Genomic DNA, 18,514 nt, shown 5'->3' with positions numbered 1-18,514 from the left:
TTTGAAATCTGAGGTGTAAGGAGATAGAGCACACACACTAAAGATAACCTCAAAGTCAGTGCATTGAAGCACAAATGAGAAGAGCAAAGCGTAAGGCTATAGGATTTCTAGGAAACCTTCTGGAGAATTGGAAAATCTAAATACAGACTTCCCTGAGTATACCTGAACAATAAGCACCATAGTAATTAAGGTTCAAAAATGGAAGTATTCACCAGACATGAAATTAACACTGTTTACCTCAATTTATATATTAATGTTCTACCATCAAATTCCAAATCATCAGAAAGAAACTATCTTGAGATTCCACTCACATTTATGAAATGGATACTATAAATGGTCCTGCTAAGTCGTTCCACCCAAAAAGACTATATTGAAACATAATTTCATATATAAAAGTAAAATGTGTGCATTGGTAAAATACACACTTCTAAAATTAAAATATGTCTTGTTAAAATACGCACTAATACTATTTTATTTTCAGCGTCACAGAATGTCAGGGCTAGAAAGTCAAGAGCGGTCAGTGTACCCATTCACTAGCTACTCCCTTCTCCCCTCCAGCATCACTAGTTGTGGCTCCTCATCCTGTGCTCAAATGCCTCTAGGGACAGGAAGCTGACTACTTCATGAGGCAGGATGGTTCATCTTTGGACATTCACCTCTTTCATTCTACATAAAAGCAATGTACTCCAAAATGGGAAAATCTGCAATAGGAAAAGAGCAAGTGAAACGTTTTCTAATTAGTTATAGAGGTGTCTACTTCATCATTAAGTTTTCTTTTGAGGTTGACTTAATGAGATAGATAAATTGCTTTGGTCAGGAAGCCTGTGCAATAACATTCCTGCTCACGGCCATTCCCTCTAGGAAGCTCGCCTGGAGAAATTAGGTAATTCAAAGAAAACAAGTCTTATAAAGAATTCAGCAAAAACTACTTTGGAGAATATCTACAACATTGTTAATCCTACAATACCTACAGTAATGTTTAATGTCACAAACGTTCCTGTGTAGCAACAGAAAGAGCTTAATCTTCCAAGAAACATGTATTTATTGCCAGTATATTCTTACTTATTGTGGCTAAAAAGCATACAGTTTGAGAAAATGTTCAATTTCTTGAATTTAAACAATAAAGGCCTAGTTATTTCGTGCTGCATTAACTGATAAATAAACCATGACGAGCTCTCCTGCATGTGGCTCTTCACCCCATTATCAAGGTTCCTGCCTATGAGACAGTTAACTTGCCACACAAACTGAGGCCCCTGCACAACTAGTTGACCACAAAATCATTTGTTGGCTATCAGTGGATTAAAATAGTAGCACCAATAAATCAAATAAATGAGAATCCTTTCTATCTACCACCACCAGCAATAGGCAAAAGCAGAATAAAGTAGCAGCGGGAGGGCAGGGGGGGTCACTTGACTCTTACCACTTGGCCAGCTGGGTATGTCCTTTCTGTATTTCTGCAGGACTATAGAGGATGGGCTTCCAAGGTCACCTGTGTTTTGAGAATGACATCCACAAATTTAAACCTTCACCAAAAACTCATTTAATTCTCCATAACGTGACCCTCAGGAGGTACATTCCAGTGCCCTCACCTTTCATAGCAGAATTAGAAAGGTGTAGGCATTCACATTTTTGTCCTCTGCCCCTAGTAGGTCCTCAGCAAGCTCGTGGCTCAGAGTGGGGATACAAAGATGAATAAGACTCAGGAGGTTCCTGTACAATCCAGCAGCAAGATGAGAAAAATGCTGGCGCTCCCAGACATCTATTACGGATTCTTATACATGTTATCAACACAGCTTACGGACAGGATATCTACAGTTAGTGCTAATTTACATGTTTCCTGAGGCAGGCTAGCTAACAAATTCTCTGCCACTTTTTTTCAGGTCCCCTTTGTAAGTACTGTTGGACACATATTACCAGCAGCACAGCAGTGTCTGGCAGAGAAACTTCTCTTTAGACCATCTTTTAGCAGAGAAATTAGACCCAGAATGAGAAAACAGCTGATGAGGTGCATGAATGGAGTGTGGAGCAGACTAGGAGGAGAAAAACAGTGAAGCAATGACAAAGCCAAAGAGATGAAAGAAGGATGGGGAGAGAATGGGGAAGCCCAGGGGGCCAGTGGGGAAGGGGGCACAAAGGCATTGATTCTACCCGTAATTGGCACTTCTGGTCTAGAACTTCACTTCAAGCTCAGTGTCCTGTCTTCATTTTCTTTTTAAAATTTTGGCATTTGAGAAAGTAAACCCCCAAAGCAGTATATACCACTTCCTGTGAACCAATATGAAGAAGCACTGTGTGTAAAACACAAGACTTTGCACTCCAATGATCAGATAAGAAAGACAGACAAGAGCAAATTCCTCATTGAGTCTAAACGACTTCTTCAGTTGGAGCCAAGAAGGCTGCTCACTGACAGGGCAGGAAGAGGCACAGAAGGAAAGCAGGTGCTCCTGGGAAAACCCGGAGCAGAGGGATAGGATGTGGAGGTGGGTAAGGAAAGAACGCACTGTCCCTACATCTGTCTACATCAAGGGTTTTCAGACAGGGCTGGTCCTCAAGGAATGAATCAACCAACCCAAGCTTCCGGAACCACAGAGAAATCATTCTCACAGATAGCTGAAAAGTTTCAGGCTGCCAAACAAATGCCGATGCTCATTGTTAGAAAGTGAACGATTTGGTTGTAAAGTCATCCCGGGTTTTAAGATCAGGATCATCGTGTACTGCACAGTACCATTTGCACAAGTCAAATTCAGAGCACAGCTTATTGGCTCTTGCTAAACATCAGAAGCTCTGTAGTCTCCCAACATTTACTCCAAAGCATTCTCAGAAGATTTCTTGTAAAAACTGGCTGATTTCCCAAGTGAACTGGGATAGGATATGTATTAATTTTTGCGAACCTGTCCCTGGCTAGTTTCCTGAAGAACAAGCATCAGGAAATATGAGCCAGATGTGGACCTCTGAGTATCCGAAGCAGATACCATGAGATTCTGTAGACCTATTTAAATTTATTTAAATAAAACAGTGATGGGACAGAAACGGGGCTGCAAATTTAGTCAGTTACGACTGTAACCATTTTATTGAAAAAGAAGTAAAAATTCTATATTTGGGGGCAACTGGCATAAGGCAAATCACTCAGCACACGAATGAAAATGCAGGGACTGTACTGAACCGAGCTGAAATCAAAGTGAATGCACAGAAGCCAGTGAGGAAAACATTTTACTGCAACTGTCATCACTTTAAGTTCCGTTTTCTGGACCAAAAGCAGATGTGCAATCTGCCTGACAGCTGTTTAAAGATATTCACTGAGGTTTTTGCTGGAAGCAAAGTAGCTCCACTGTTCTGAGTGGTCTTACAGATACACCTGAATCCCCTCCATGGAGAACAAAGCAGAGGACACACGAAAATACCTGAAAATGCATAATATACATCATTTTAGAGCCAGCTTTACTCCTCCATATGTTCTTATTGAGCATTGCTCTGAAAATATCCCAATTTCAGATAAGAAAAATGAAGTCTGACTTGTACGATATATCAAATCGTATGCCATGACTTAAAGAAACTCAGAACCAAACTCTGACTCTAGATAGTGTGATAAAAATGACCTGTAAGAATACCAACACAAGAAAATCAAAAATGAGTTTTCAGTATTTTGTATTTTTAACATAGCCTATTTATTGAGTTACTGTACTTTTACAGTTAATTATTAACTGCACGCCTACCAACCCTTTTAAGAAACACACAGGAAAAATCACAGCTCATTATTCTGCTCTTTCCCATAAGAAAAACACCAAACTAACCCTAGAAGACAGCTACACAGAATAATCCAGCCCTAGGATTCTGCACCGTGCATATCACACTTACTGATTTTTTCCTCATCTCTTGAGAAAGGAAAGCAGCAGAGCTGACCCATGGCACTGGCAGTGTCTTCCCTTCCCGGTGTTTCTCTCCCGGGGCACCCCAAACAGAAACTGCAGTGTATCCCACGGTCTGCGAGCACACCCTGCCTCTTCCACCCCAGGAGCACACCCGAGCTGGGGCGCCAACACACAGCCGGCAGAGACAGGAGAAAGGAGTCGCTGCGGCGAGCAGGCAGGCTCCACCTCCCAGGCGGTCCTCCAGCCCCGCAGCCGCTGCTCCGGACGGCAAGCAGGGACAGAAGTGGCCCTGTGCTGCCTGAGTCTCACCAGCTGTGAGCTCTGGGCCTCGGAGGCGTGCCACGTGCCCTGTGTAGATATCTGTGCGTGTCTTTAAGAAAGATAACTGAGAACAGACCACACTGAGCGCTTTCTCCTACAGACAAATACACAGGGAAATTCAAAGGAAAAAAACCCGTATTTTCTATCTGCTATTTATAGAGGAAGAGCTTTCCTTTATCCCCAGGAGATTCTTGTTTCTTTGTTCGTTTCATGTTTAGGGAAACTGACATTGCAGAACACTGAAAACATAACATGTATGAAGTCCCACTACCTAACAAATGGCATGAACCGTAGAAACGACAGGCAAAGGGGGAGAGAGGAGAATATCAATTGTGATCTGCACTTTACAGTGTCTTTTAAAGCTAAATGTCTGTTTTCTAAAACACTGCCTTGTTCCTCTTTCAAAGCATTAAATCCATACTATAAATTCTGAAGTTATAAAGCATCAAATATGTCAACAGCCTAGAAAATTCCCCAAATCTAGAAGCATCACTGAGAAAAAGATCAGAGATAAGAGCATCTTTCTGAATGAAACCACAAGGTGATTAAGCAAAGTCAGGGACAGCAAAACAACTAATTTCAAGACATGATAATATTCTGAACTTCATGACATGAGATAATTGATTTCATGTAATTGTTCAAAATCTGTTCTCCCGTGTAGGGAGCAGCCTTGCTTGATGACATCATGGGAATGAAAGACTGCTCTTAGTACCAGACGTTCCACCCAATTCCTTACTTTATCCTCTACTTCTCAGCTAGGCACACACGCCTAGTTCCCAGGAGCTGCAGGGAGAGGGCACCGTATGATAGGAAAACTTCCCATGGGTCTGAAGGCCCTGTGTTGACTTTCACACTTGTCTGAACAAAGAGTGTGCAGTTAGGAAGAATAAAAATTATCCATTTTTTTAATGCTAAACATTACCGTTTGTCTTAAAGAAAGAAACATTTGCCGTGAACACTCTTCATTGAGGAAAATGGGTAACTCCTGGCATTCCCCAGTCACCAACACGGGTGTTGTGATAAACCTTTAGAAGAAGAAAGCCAGAAGTTTGAGTCCCAGGTCTGTCAGGTATTAACAGTTATGAAACTTTGACCTCTTTGTCAGAGTTTTGATATCTTCATCTATAAATCAGATAAGTTCATGACAAAGTTTTAATTTGTTGTTGCAAAGTTGGCAGAGTGCAGGAGGAGGGGAAGAAGAGAATAGCTTGTCCACGCACTGAGTCTGCACGCATTTCAGTTTTCTCCACAGCAGCTAGCAAGCTCAGCTCCTCCTCTGCCAATTTCTTGCCCCGCTAGCTGCCATCTGAGCCACTGCTCATGTTATGCACGTGGCCTCCAAGCAAAAAGGCCCCTCACTCAAATGCAGCATCCAGGAAGAGCAATCTGTGAGGAACCCAACTGACTTCACTTTATTGATTAGTCCCTGTTGGCACTACTTCTGAAAACATGCAGTTAAGAATAAAATATATAAAATGTATCATTGGCTAAGTCACAGTGTCTATCCCAGGATAAGGGAGGCTATATAATGTTAGGGACTTTTTTTCATGAGCATGAAAGTGAATTAACCATACTGAAAGATTAGAAAACAATTGAGAAATTCACAATAGGAATTTCAAAAGTGGCTTTTAATTGTGCAAATACTTAGCACATCCTTTAACCTGTAGGAGGAGATAGAGTCTGATTTCATGATCACTAGGGTTTAGCTCAGCTCTGAAAGGCTGTAATTTCACCCTGTAGGTTTATGGCTACTCCTAGCCCGGGATTTCCAAGAACAGTCTTCACACTGCACAGTTTTGACTTTTTTCAATAGGCATGATCCATTAAATACACAATTAAATGTGATTTCATTTCCACAGATTTCACAAGGTTTTCATATATAAATTTTCAACTTAAAACAAGTGAGACATTCAGGTGCCTGGATTTTTTCATTTAGAAAACAAACCATATACATGTTAGGTATACTGGTGGAAAAAATGGGTTTTTTTCCTGCCATTCCATGTCCCCCCTCGAACTGGAATGGTAATTCATAAGGACCTAGAAAGTAGCCATCCTTTACCCAATTATTCAAGTGTGTAATTTACCTGAATAGTATTCCTCTCTCACGAAAACAGTCAAGTAGTAAGTTGAATAAGAATAAACACTAACATGTACTGGACACTTACTATACACCAGGCACTCGCTAAGTGCTTACATTTGCTCATTCACGTAATCCCAACCACAGCTCTAGGAGAAGGTACTACCACCATCCCCATTTTACAGATGAAAAAGCTCAAGCTCAGAAAAGTAACTTGGCCAAAATTTCTCAGAGAGTATGTGACAATAATGGGATTTGAACTCAATTTGTCTGGCTGCATAAGCCCTGAGTGTCTGATCCCAGAGTTCTATATTGTTAAACACAATTTGTGTGTGGCATCAAGTATCTACTTTATGAAAGAGCTTACTACAATAACAGAATAATGTGCAGAAAAACGGTTATTTAACCAAGCTCTATGGTCATAGGTTTAAAATGCCTTGGCTTCTCATGTTTTGTCACCAAATCTCTTTATCAATGGTGCTAGAGTAATATAATCCTGTTTTAAAACCAAGGACCTAGGGGCCGGCCCATGGCCAAGTGGTTAAGTTCGCACACTCTGCTTTGGCGGCCCAGGGTCTTGCTGGTTCGGATCCTGGGCGCAGACCTATGCACCGCTCATCAGGCCATGCTGAGGTGGTGTCCCACATGGCAGAACCAGAAGGACCTGCAACTAGAATATACAACTATGTACTGGGGGTCTTTGGGGAGAAGAAGTACGCAAAAAAAAAAAAAGAAGAAGAAGAAGAAGATTGGCAACAGATGTTAGCTCAGGTGCCAATCTTTAAAAAAAGAAAAAGCAAAGCAAAAAACCCAAAGACCTAAAGAGAGATTCGTTATTGGAGCTGCCAGCCATGCTGTGAAGAGAGATGCGAGCCAGAGTATGGAGTGCTCTGAATGCTCACCAGAATGGCTCCTGAAAACATTCATCTTCCAGGAAAAAGAGCAACCTGAACCATTCACAAGTAATCCCTGGAGTTTTATGGGGCTTTATCAGGGGACTAACAGAGTCCTTTCAGTAATACACAGAGATCTACTACAACTAGAAGGTTAAAAAAAGAAGTAAGGTTAACTTCACTGAGAAGAACTATCTGATCTGATATCATGTTCATAAATTGAAAACCATATCCTTTTCGTGTTTTCTTTTCTCACAGGCCTGGCCATAGACACATCATGATTAGCATCTGCTACAGTAGTTTGGATTTGTATTATAAGTGGCAGGAATAAAACTAAAAAGTATGAGGGGGTGGCAGCTGCCTCTTCTCGGTGTACATTGAAATATCAGCTCTGACTATTGTCTCTAATGGAAAAAAATAATTCTTAACTATGACCAAAAACTCTACTCTCTGTTTCATTGGTTGGCATTGTTTTCTACTTATAACTTAACACACATATATATTTGGATTTCTGAGCAACCTTGCTGTCAAGTCTGACTCGATAAAGAATAAATCTCACTGTAAGATTCTGACTATAAAGCTTTACAGACTACCAACTCTTCTGGGACCTCCAATTCATTAATTAAAGGAAATCTGAGTGTGACAACGTATGGAAACACATGAGAAAGAAAAGAAAAAGTAAACGCCCTTTTATTCAGAAGAGTGAAGAGAAAGAGAACATTACATCATGAAGAGTAAAGAGAGAGGAAAATTGCTTTATCCCTACAAATTCTGGAGCCAACCCCTGGGAGACACGCTTTTAAGCTCAAAAGAGACACTTCAGGAAGATTTCATTATACAGCAGGTTGCACACTTACAGAAACTGTTATGCCAAGAAATGTCACAGTTTCAATGAAAATGTATGCAAATTCAAGAAGTGCTGGACAACTTATGTTTTGGAAGGTGTCGCAATTTTTTATATTGCCATCAGGGTGCCAAAAGACAAACAATTATTCTGGGCCTGAGGAAGGTTGGATGGGCATATCCAATAGAGTTATTCTGTTTCTCTATGTTACTGTAAAACCCAATTTCAGTTCTCAATAATCAATTCACAATAAGCATATATCTCCTCATGTCCCAGATCCACTAGATGCTCCTCATTGTTTAGCCACTCTGCATCTCTGTAGCCATTCTGTAACCAACGGGCAAGTTCTGAAACTACATCATTAACTATTTGAAAGTGGTTCTTATGAGTGTCTGTAAAGGAAAGAGTTTGAAAAATCATAACAAAAAACTTTAAGGATTATCTGTAAATCTCACTGTTAAAGTCATGTTTTTAATAACCAGGGAAAAGAATCTTGGTCTAAACTGAGAAATTTGGGCTCCAAGAATCTTTCCTTTTTTTTTTTTTTTAACCATTATTCCTACTTTAGTCCATATTTTCAACATAAACTTTTTACTTCTCTTTCCAGTGCTTTAAGTGTTTTTCTCTAAAACTGAAAGTTATGGGTATTTGTGTTTGCAATTGCCATATGCTATACAATTCCAGTATGTAACTGGAAAGAGAATGTATTTTTTCCTATAAAACAAAAGGAGAAAAAAATAACGCACCACACACAGTGTATGTGCATTTAGGAAATGGGAGGAAACAAGCAGATAACTAGAGCTACGGAAGTCCTTCTTTACCAATCCAGAACAGTCCTTCCTAAATCTCTGCAGGGGCATTCCTGCTTAGTGCCAATTTTCATAATGCCTCCTCCATGCTTATTATTCAGTCAGTTCTTTTCTATTTATTGGCCCAATCTTAAACAATGTTTGTAGCTGAAGCCTTTTCCTTAATTAGTGAGAAATAAATTAGGGAGGAGAATTTATCTCCCTGTTCAGAGAAAAGACAGCAGTAGCACTCACGAGGCAGGAGCCTGGAAGATGGGCTGACAAGTTACATCATATATTTGGACACCTCCAATTTATATTATACCTTTTTATCAATCCAATTTGATTCTAGGCACTATTTATTAAGCACTTAGTATGCGCTTCTATGAGAATCTAATCAGCTCTTGGGGTGAAGGAACTCTTGAGTGGAGGAGCACAGCCAGAGTAGGTGTGAGAGAAAGCCGGGGCCCAGGAGAGCAGGAGGCCCATGTTTGTAGGCATGCCCAGAGGGAGCAGGAGGGAGCTCAGCCTTCAGCCAGTGGTAAATCCCATTCGACAGTTTTATTAAGGCAATGAGTAACAGGGGAACAAAGGCCAGTAACAGTCATCTGTTCTAGACAGAGAGTGTTCAGTCCTGCTCTTTACAGTCTGTCCTTCTTTTCAGGCATTAACAGTGAAATCACAAAAACTGACACGAGTTACTCACTCAAGGACAAGTTAAACGTTTGGATGTTAAAACCTATTTAAAAAAAATAAAAAGGAATAGCAAAGAATACACTTAATCTGCTGGCCAGTATTTGTGTTATGTGGCATGGTTGCTTTCTTATTCAAGTGCCGTTAATCCTTTAAGGCCCTGAGCCTTTCAGAGAGAAAGCAACATCTTTCACAGGAAGAAAAAAATGAACTTCAGAAAAGTCAGTAGGACCCAATGAGTAGTTTATTTGCAGTTTAACAATGTAAACAACACAAAATTTGGTCCTATAGTTTCTAACTTATTGGGGGTTTTTCACAAGTCCTAATTATTCTGTATGTGGAATATCCTCAATCTATATTTAGCTCTGAAAGTCGTCCACTTTTCGACCTTGGGCAAAACAACTGTCAGTCACTAACAACAAAATAGCAGAAAGAGAAATCAAGACTATAATCCCATTTACAATCACAACAAAAAGAATAAAATACTAGGAATAAATCTAACCAAGGAGGGAAAGATCTATACACTGAAAACTATAAACATTATTAGAAGAAACTGAAGAAGATACAAAGAAATGGAAAGATATTTCTTGCTCATGGATTGGAAAAATCAACATAGTTAAAATTTCCATACTTCTGAAAGCAATCTACAGATTCAATGCAATCTCTATCAAAGTCCATGACATTTTTCATGGAAACAGAAGAAAGAATCCTAAAATCCATATGGAACAACAGAAGACCCCGAATAGCCAAAGCAACTCTGAGAAAAAAGAACAAAGCTGGAGGTATCACACTCCCTGATTTCAAAATAGACTACAAAGCTATAGTATTCAAAACAGCATGGTATTGGCACCAAAACAGACACAGAAATGGAACAGGATTGAACACACAGAAATAAAGCCACACATCCATGGACAGCTAATTTTCAACAAAGGAGCCAAGGACATACAAAGGAAAAAGGAAAGTCTCTTCAATAAATGGTGCTGGGAAAACTGGACAGCCACATGCAAAAGAATGAAAGTAGACCATTATCTTACACCATGCATAAAAATCAACTCAAAATGGATTAAAGACTTGAATGTAAGACCTGGAACCATAAAATTCCTAGAAGAAAACATAGGCAGTACACTCTTTGACATCGGTCTTAGCAGTATCTTATTGAATATCATGTCTTCTCAGGTAAGGGAAACAAAAGAAAAACTAAACAAATGGGACTACACCAGACTAAAAAGCTTCTGCAAGGCCAAGAAACCATCAACAAAATGAAAAGACAACCCACCAACTGGGAGAAAATATTTGCAAATCATATATCCAATAAAAGGTTGATATCCAAAATATATAAAGAACTCATACATCTCAATAAAAAAAAAAACCTAACAACCAAATTAAAAAATGGGCAGAGGATCTGAACAGACATTTTTCCAAGGAAGATATACAGATGGCCAACAAGCACATGAAGAGGTTCAACATCACTAATCATTAGGGAAACGCAAATCAAAACTACAATGAGGTGCAGAAAACTACACCTCAAGCCCATCAGAATGACTATTACTAAAAAGACAAGAAATAACAAGTGTTGGAGAGGATGTGGAGAAAGGAGTACCCTCATATGCTGCTGGTGAGAATGTAAACTGGTGCAGACACTATGGAAAACGGTATAGAGATTCCTCAAAAAATTAAGAATAGAACTACCATACGATCCAGCTATTCTACTTCTGGGTATTTACCTAAAGAACACAAAAACACTAATTCAAAAAGATATATGTGCCCCCACGTTCATTACAACATTATTCACAATAGTCAAGAATTGAAAACAACCTAAGTGTTCATCAACGGATGAATGGTAAAGAAGATGTGGTACATAAAATGGAATACTACTCAGCTATAAAAAAAAAAAAGATGAAATCTTGCCATTTGCGACAACATGGATAGACCTTGAGGGTATTATGCTAAGTGAAATAAGTCAGACAGAGAAAGACAAATACCATATGATTTCAGTCATATGGAAAATTTTTAAAAAACAATAACATAAAACAAACAGATAGACACAGAGAATAGATTGGTGGTTACCAGAGGGGAAGGGGAGAGAGCAAAAGGAGTAACAGGGTACATATGTATGGTGACAGATGGCAACTAGACTTTTGGTGGTGAATCTAATGTGAGCACAGAAGTTGAAATATAATGATGTATGCTTGAAATTTATATAATGTTATAAACCAGTGTTACCTCAATAAAAAATTAATTAAAATTTTAAAAAGACAACAGCCACATTTCCTACTATGTAAAATATGTGAAGACTTCAAATAAAAGGTACTTTAATACCTCATCACATTAGTATTAAAGATTTTTTTCCCTAATAACACTTACAAGGATAAGGAAGAAAAAAAGTGAACCTCCAAGATAATGAAAAGAAAATTCACTTATACTAGATGAAATCCAGTCACATGACCCACATTTGGTGGGTCTCAGGATCTGTCACGACCCACCAGGGCCCAGGCTGACATCCGTCTGATAGACTCTGTCAGTATTCATTCTGGTTATAGACACCTCTAATAAGTTTTGGTAATCATCAGAACTATATATAAATACCCATAAAACCAAAATGCTGAGTCTACTTTCTGTTGATACATTTCTTCATCCACATCTGAAATGTCTACCTGTTAGGATGCATTCAGCTGCAAGTAACAAAAAACTCCTGATTCAAATAGTTAAAAAAATAAAGAAATGTCATCATCTCCTATAAGCTAAGATAGAGTGGCTCCAGGGTCGGTTAATTTGGTGGCTTAAGAAGATCATCAAGATTCACCTCCCTAGTCTCCCATATTTGGCACATGTGCTTGTCGTTACCTAGTGTCCCCGGTGGTGAGGATGGCTGCTAAGTCCAGGTATTATGTGTACACCCAGCTAAAAAATATGCCATTCTCTTCTCTATGAATCTCTATGGATCAGCAAAAAAACCATCCCCTGAGGTCCCAAGCCGACTTCCCCTCACCTGTCGGAATTGGGTCACATGTCCCTTCCTGAACTAATCACTGTCAAGAAGAAGGTGCCCTGAAGCCCACCGCCTCATGGGGAAGGGGGCGCTCTGCCAACAGGGAAGAAGGCGGGAGAGAAGTGACTCAGAACAGGCAAACCACCAGCATCCACTGGAGTCTTATATTTAACTTTTAACAAAAATGTGATATCCACTGTTTAGTCAACTAAAATTAGGAAAGTGATTGAAAGGGTCTATAAATAATTTTGTACAGCAAAAAAAAAAAAGGAAAAAGCTCTAAAAAGGAAATCATTGAAAAAGAGTGTCATGCTAGTTAAAAAAAGCTATCGTATACAGATAAATGTATGTCACACTTAGAAACTAAACTCCTGCTAAATGCATAGTTGGAGAACAAGCAGCAAAACTGTGAACTGCCTTTCTCTAAACCTGATTATGCTAAGACTGACTTCTTAAGCAGAAGCTTTTGCTTTGATCAGAGCTGTTAGCAATGAAAATGTATTTGGCAGCTATGGTCCCCTTGTATGAAATATAACACTTGTGATGATGAAATGTAGTTTTCTTCACTCATAGCCAGAATCATGACAAAATATTCACCTAAATATCCTAGTCAAGAGAAGATCAAATAGAACCACAATTCATGAATTGACACAATGTTGTCTCTCAGTTACGCTTCGTGTTTTAGGTATTGTATGTAAAACATATCCAAGTCAGATAACATAACAAAGGATTTTTATGAGTTAATGAAAAAAGAGAATTTAAACGTCATAAAGGGAAATCAGTACACTCTGTGTTTTTTAAAGCCTCGTTATCCCTCTGTTTTTACCAGGACAAGTTTCTCTGTAGAAGCAGCAAACTTGAATAGCCAAGGAGCATTTTTATGCCATTGCTGTCCAGATTCCACAGACCAACAAGAAACAGCACACGGATTCGTCACATTTGCTTATACAACTTCCACAACCTGGGGCTGGCCCAGTGGAGCAGCGGCTAAGTTCACACATTCCACTTTAGCGGCCCAGGGTTCACCAGTTCGGATCCCAGGTGCGGACATGGCACCACTTGGCAAGCCATGCTGTGGCAGGCGTCCCACATATAAAGCAGAGGAAGATGGGCATGGATGTTAGCTCAGGGCCAGTCTTCCTCAGCAAAAAGAGGAAGATTGGCAGCAGATATTAGCTCAGGGCTAATCTTCCTCAAAAAAAAAAAACCTCCACGACCTTTTCTCTCTCTGAGCCCCTTTCTTTAAGGTCTTCTTCCTTCCTCTACAATCCTTATCTCAGGTAACTAACTTTTCAATTTTTTAAATGCACCAATGTTAATCACATGCCAATTTAGGAAAAGCATTAAGAAAAATGCAAATCCATAATAACCTGAAATGGGTGTTCTGATGTTAGGAAAGTAAGAATACTGTTGCAATAAGTATTCTAATACAATGAGTATTGCTATTAATATTAATAACTAACATTTTTATAACACTATATGTCAGGCACTGTGCTAAGCACTTTTAAGACACTAACAAGCATTTTTAGTGTGTTGGAAAAATGTACTCAGATGCAATTAAACAATGTGATGGGCTAGTTGGCCCTACCTTTTGGCAACTGGAAGGGTCTCCCAGCACGAATTTCCTACATCCTAATGGCTGTGTTTAACTGCAGACCCTGCACATCAATCATTTCATTTAGGTAGTTTTTCTTTTTATTTGGAATTCAATATTTGCTTTCAGATTTTCTAAAATACACTTAAAATTGAAGGCTCTACAAATAAACCATGAAATAACGTAAATTATTACTGCATCATTCCACCAGCAATGCTTAATTTGTCAGATAGATAAGCCCATCCCCGCGCCCCGCCTCTGTAATATGGGGGGTTCCTTGGGCAGCTCACAGACATCATAAAGTTTGAACCCGGGCCAACAGATGGTTGGATTTCAAAACAGCCTCAGCCACAGCTGCCCCTTGGTGTTAGCATCCAGATTAATAGCTGATACACCAGTTAAAATATAGTGAGCCATCACGAAGATTAATTCTCTCCCTTATCCTAAAGCTTCTTCTAACTCAAGCAAAGGAAAAGAAATAAGTTAAGATCTCCAACTATCGGTTGCGTTTCATTTTTATTAGGGGCATATCACAATGAAATGGGAAACACTTTCTTATTAGAAGACATGTTTCCACAAAGAAACACTGAAAAAGAAGACAATTAGATTACAAAAAGGAACAAGATCAGCATTTGAAATATAGTATTGGAACACGACCAAGGTTCCACTTTTAAGAACATCATGCTTTCTAGGTAGCAGGACGTTAAGACCCAGTTAAACCAGGAGGTTCTTGGTTTTCTTCTTTTATCCCCAGCACAGCACACTTACCAGTGTACCATTTGAATGATAAACTACATGGTCACTCAACTTCTGTGTCATAAAATACATAATTAAATACCCTGTACTCAGCTTTGATTAAATTACTTGATAATTTTTGAACAGAGAAAATTTTCAACAGCTAAAGTTTTCAAGTGAAAAAAAGAATGTACATTTCTCTCAGATGATATACTGTCTTTTCACTTTTCCCTCTTCTAACATGCTTGAAATAGATTCCTCTTAATCAGTCTAAGTAGAGATGAAATTTTCTTAATCATCTCCCTGTCAGCCTGTGCAAAAGAAAACAAGATAACTATTTTGGTCCTGCCCACCACAAAAGAGACATTCCTATATTACACACGATCAATGTCACATCATAATGATTTTTACATGAGTCATTTCATATAGAAATGCTATTGTCCGTCTGGGGTATGTTTGCACTTGCTATATTTTTACCACAGAATGCCTAAATGGAAATTAAAGAGGGAGGGAGAAAAAAATTAAGAAGAGAGGAATCACAGGTTTATATTTTATATAGAGACAGCTGAGTAGCCATGAAAATGAATTTGTTGGAAGAAAAAGTTGGAAATATTGATCGAAATTAAGTTTGAAGAGTTGTCTGAGGATTAAATTTTTTCATGGCTTCCTTGGACCATGAACTCAAGAAGCAGGTCGTAAGTGTTTAGGCCTCAGGACTTTTTCACACTGTTAAAAATCACTGACAATCTCCCCACCCCCAAGAGCTTTTTTTATGTTTATCAACATTTTTCAATGTTTATCAATATTTACTGCATTTGAAATTAAAATAGAATTTAAAATTTTTTATTTATTAATTCATTTCAAAATATCAATACACTCCTTATAATAAATAAGCGAAACATTACCATAAATGTTTTTATGTAAAACAACTACATTTTTTAAGTTAAAAAATTTTATAGTTAGAAGAATGACATTTTACATTTTTGTAATTTTCTTTAATGTCTGGCTGAATCAAAGCTTCATCCTCATATCTGATTCTGCATTCGATCTGTTGCAATATGTTGTTTCATTTGAAGTATAAGAAAAATCCAGCCTCACAAAGATATACGGTTGGAAAAGGGAGGAGAATAATGCCTTCTCAGATAACTGTGGATATTCTTCTTTGATAGTATACCAAAACTCAACAAGTTGTAGTCTTAAAGTTTAGTCGTAATGTGGAATCTTAAAACTTATCAATGAACTTTCCATTCTCTTTACAGTCAAATCTTTTGGTCTATCTTGAACTTTTAATGGATCTTTTCTCCATGTGTGTCTTTATTACAACATATATTGGTCATTTAAAAAATATTGATTCATTAAGTTTTGCAGATCTTCCATATTCTGACATATTTCCTTATGCAATATCAAAAAAACCATATTCATTAATATCGGCCCATGTCATGAGGAAAGTCTCTAAGTATGGATTGCCCAGGAGTGCAAGGAAATCTCTGGGGGTGATGGAGATGTCCACATCTTGATGGTGATAATGGTTTCATAGTGTACACATATGTTAAAAACTCATCAACTTGTACACTTTAAGTATGTGCAGGTTTTGTATATAAGTTATACCTCAGTAAAGTAAAAATAGTATCATAGAGAAAAACAAGCTGGGGAAATGGAGTTCATTCTTCTACCCTGTGCTCTCTACCTTTATGTATAAAATTTTCCATAATAAAAAGCGGGAAACATCTTTAAGTTTTAAGAAACTGTCAAACTCATGGTCATAGACTAGAGTTTTCCAAAATTCTTATTTTAGAAAATAAGAATATTTTAGAAAATAAGAATTTGCCTGAAAGCTTGAATTTTACCATTAGCAGTAAACAATGTCATTTGTCCTTGATGTGACAGGTTTATTTATTTTCAAGAAAATGTATGCCAAATACCCAAGTGTGAAAAGGAGAGCCTGTCTGTGAGTCATTCGTCAAGAAAAAACAGTGTTCCATGAAAGTGGCTACTGTAGCTTGTAGCCTAACAATAACGCAAGTGCTTTTCCTGCTTCAACACGCAACAGAGTGATTCCTGCACACTTCTCATTTTTGCTACACAGAATATTAATAAGGCACATATGGACACAGATTAGATCCAATTAATAATTCTTACTACTCAGCAAGAACATTCTTACACAAAATTGGCTTTTTAAAAAAAAATTTTAACTACAACTGCCTTGATTCATACTGACCACACACAGTTTTACCCACCATTGTTTTTGTATAATCTATAAATGTTACCCAGAAGAAAAGGCAAATAATATCTTAGTATTATTATAAAAATAATTTTGCCCTCACAGACCCGTAAAAGTATCACAGGGAAGGGACTAATGAACCACACTTTGAGAACTACTGAACTAAAGCACATTTTAAAAGAATTTAAAACCCAACAAAAGTGTAGCCTTGTGAATTATTAGAACATTAAATCATTCATAAGATAAGCACAGTGAAACACATTTTTCTACAGCAAAAAGTAAATGATTCACACGAGAAAAATAAACATTCAAGTACATAATCTATTGCCGGTAAGTTTCTCCACTAAGTGGACCTTTGAGTGGGCACACGGCATTTAAGCAGTACAAACATTTTCAAACTAAACATTTAAAAAATTTATTATGTATCATTGATCTGACAAAGGTTGAGATTTAAGGATTCTAGAAAGCTCAAAGATTTTTGTCCTAGCTATGCCTTTCACCCAATGAAGAAAAATTGTCAACTTCCTTCTCCCTCCACCCCTTCCTGACACAACCACCAGTGGGTCAATTACACTGACAGTATTATCTTCCATAAAGACCCTCATGCCTACACACTGAACCTGGGAAAGATCCAGAGCTTCTGGAGCTCTGCCCTGGCCCCTAAGAGTAAAGAAGTATTGAAAATTAGGACACCAAAGTCAGAGCTGAGGGTCTCCCCAGATGCAACCCCAAAAGTCCTTTCCTTTTGGCTGAACCACCACCTAGATACAACGATTGGCAATCCCTGGGTGGACCAGGACAAGCCTTTAAGACTGACAGGATTGGTCTAAGCTGCCCAAGTCTCTGAAGGGTGAGTCTCAAAAAGCAGGAACACTGGGAGAGAATAAATTCATTGACTCAACTCACTCAGAATTCTCATAGTGTTTCAGCCCATAAAGTCTGAGTCTGGTTTCTTGTTGGCCTGACTTGTTTGGCACTGGATACAGACTGAAGTCACTATAGCTGTGACGATTGCAACTTACCTGACTATGACTCTTTTCCTCTTGTCACCATATCCTTGCAGACCTGCATGCTTCTAGCTGAGCCAACGGTTGGCCCAGCCCTAACCCCTTATCACCTCTGTGCTACAGTCAGAAACTAACTGAACGTCTTATCTTTAGGATCCAATCGTGTGTCACTAAGCTGAGTATTAAACTTCACCCTCTTTTTATCCCACATCTATCTAACTCAGTCTCCTTTATTACATATGCACTGCCTCCCTATGTGTGACTGAGCCCATCTCCTTTCCTACGTCCCTCACCAACTCCTCAAACACAAACCTGGCAACCTCCCCCTCTGGAGCTTCCTCAGCTAACCAGATGCAGGCTCAACCACCACGGTCTCTGTGGGGCGCCTCCTGTCACTAATAGTGCCTTCCTGCTGCTTCCCAACCCATTGCTTCCTGTCCCCTGTAAATCATACTTATTGCTCATGGAAAGTATCCTTTCTCT

At 38.7% G+C, this 18,514-nt stretch overlaps 1 protein-coding gene across 19 annotated transcripts in view; it reads right to left on the bottom strand.

Annotated features, from left to right (window-relative positions):
• AKAP7 (A-kinase anchoring protein 7) overlaps positions 1-18,514 on the bottom strand; it is a 151,708-nt gene that overhangs the window by 32,097 nt on the left and 101,097 nt on the right. For 7 of the 19 annotated variants that reach the window (XM_070496246.1, XM_070496243.1, XM_044754561.2 and 4 more), the window contains one exon: positions 1,421-1,489. The exons of 6 other annotated variants lie outside the window; for them this stretch is intronic. In XM_070496246.1, the coding sequence (XP_070352347.1) occupies positions 1,421-1,489 (69 nt within the window). Of the gene's footprint in view, positions 1-1,420; positions 1,490-3,855; positions 5,010-5,112; positions 5,216-18,514 lie in introns of those variants that run through there. 6 more of the 19 variants (XM_070496252.1, XM_044754567.2, XM_070496250.1 and 3 more) reach the window with 5 other exon arrangements.

Source organism: Equus asinus, chromosome 24 (genome assembly GCF_041296235.1).
Source record: "Equus asinus isolate D_3611 breed Donkey chromosome 24, EquAss-T2T_v2, whole genome shotgun sequence".
Taxonomy (NCBI): domain Eukaryota; kingdom Metazoa; phylum Chordata; class Mammalia; order Perissodactyla; family Equidae; genus Equus; species Equus asinus.
This window is presented reverse-complemented; position numbering and strand designations above follow the sequence as displayed.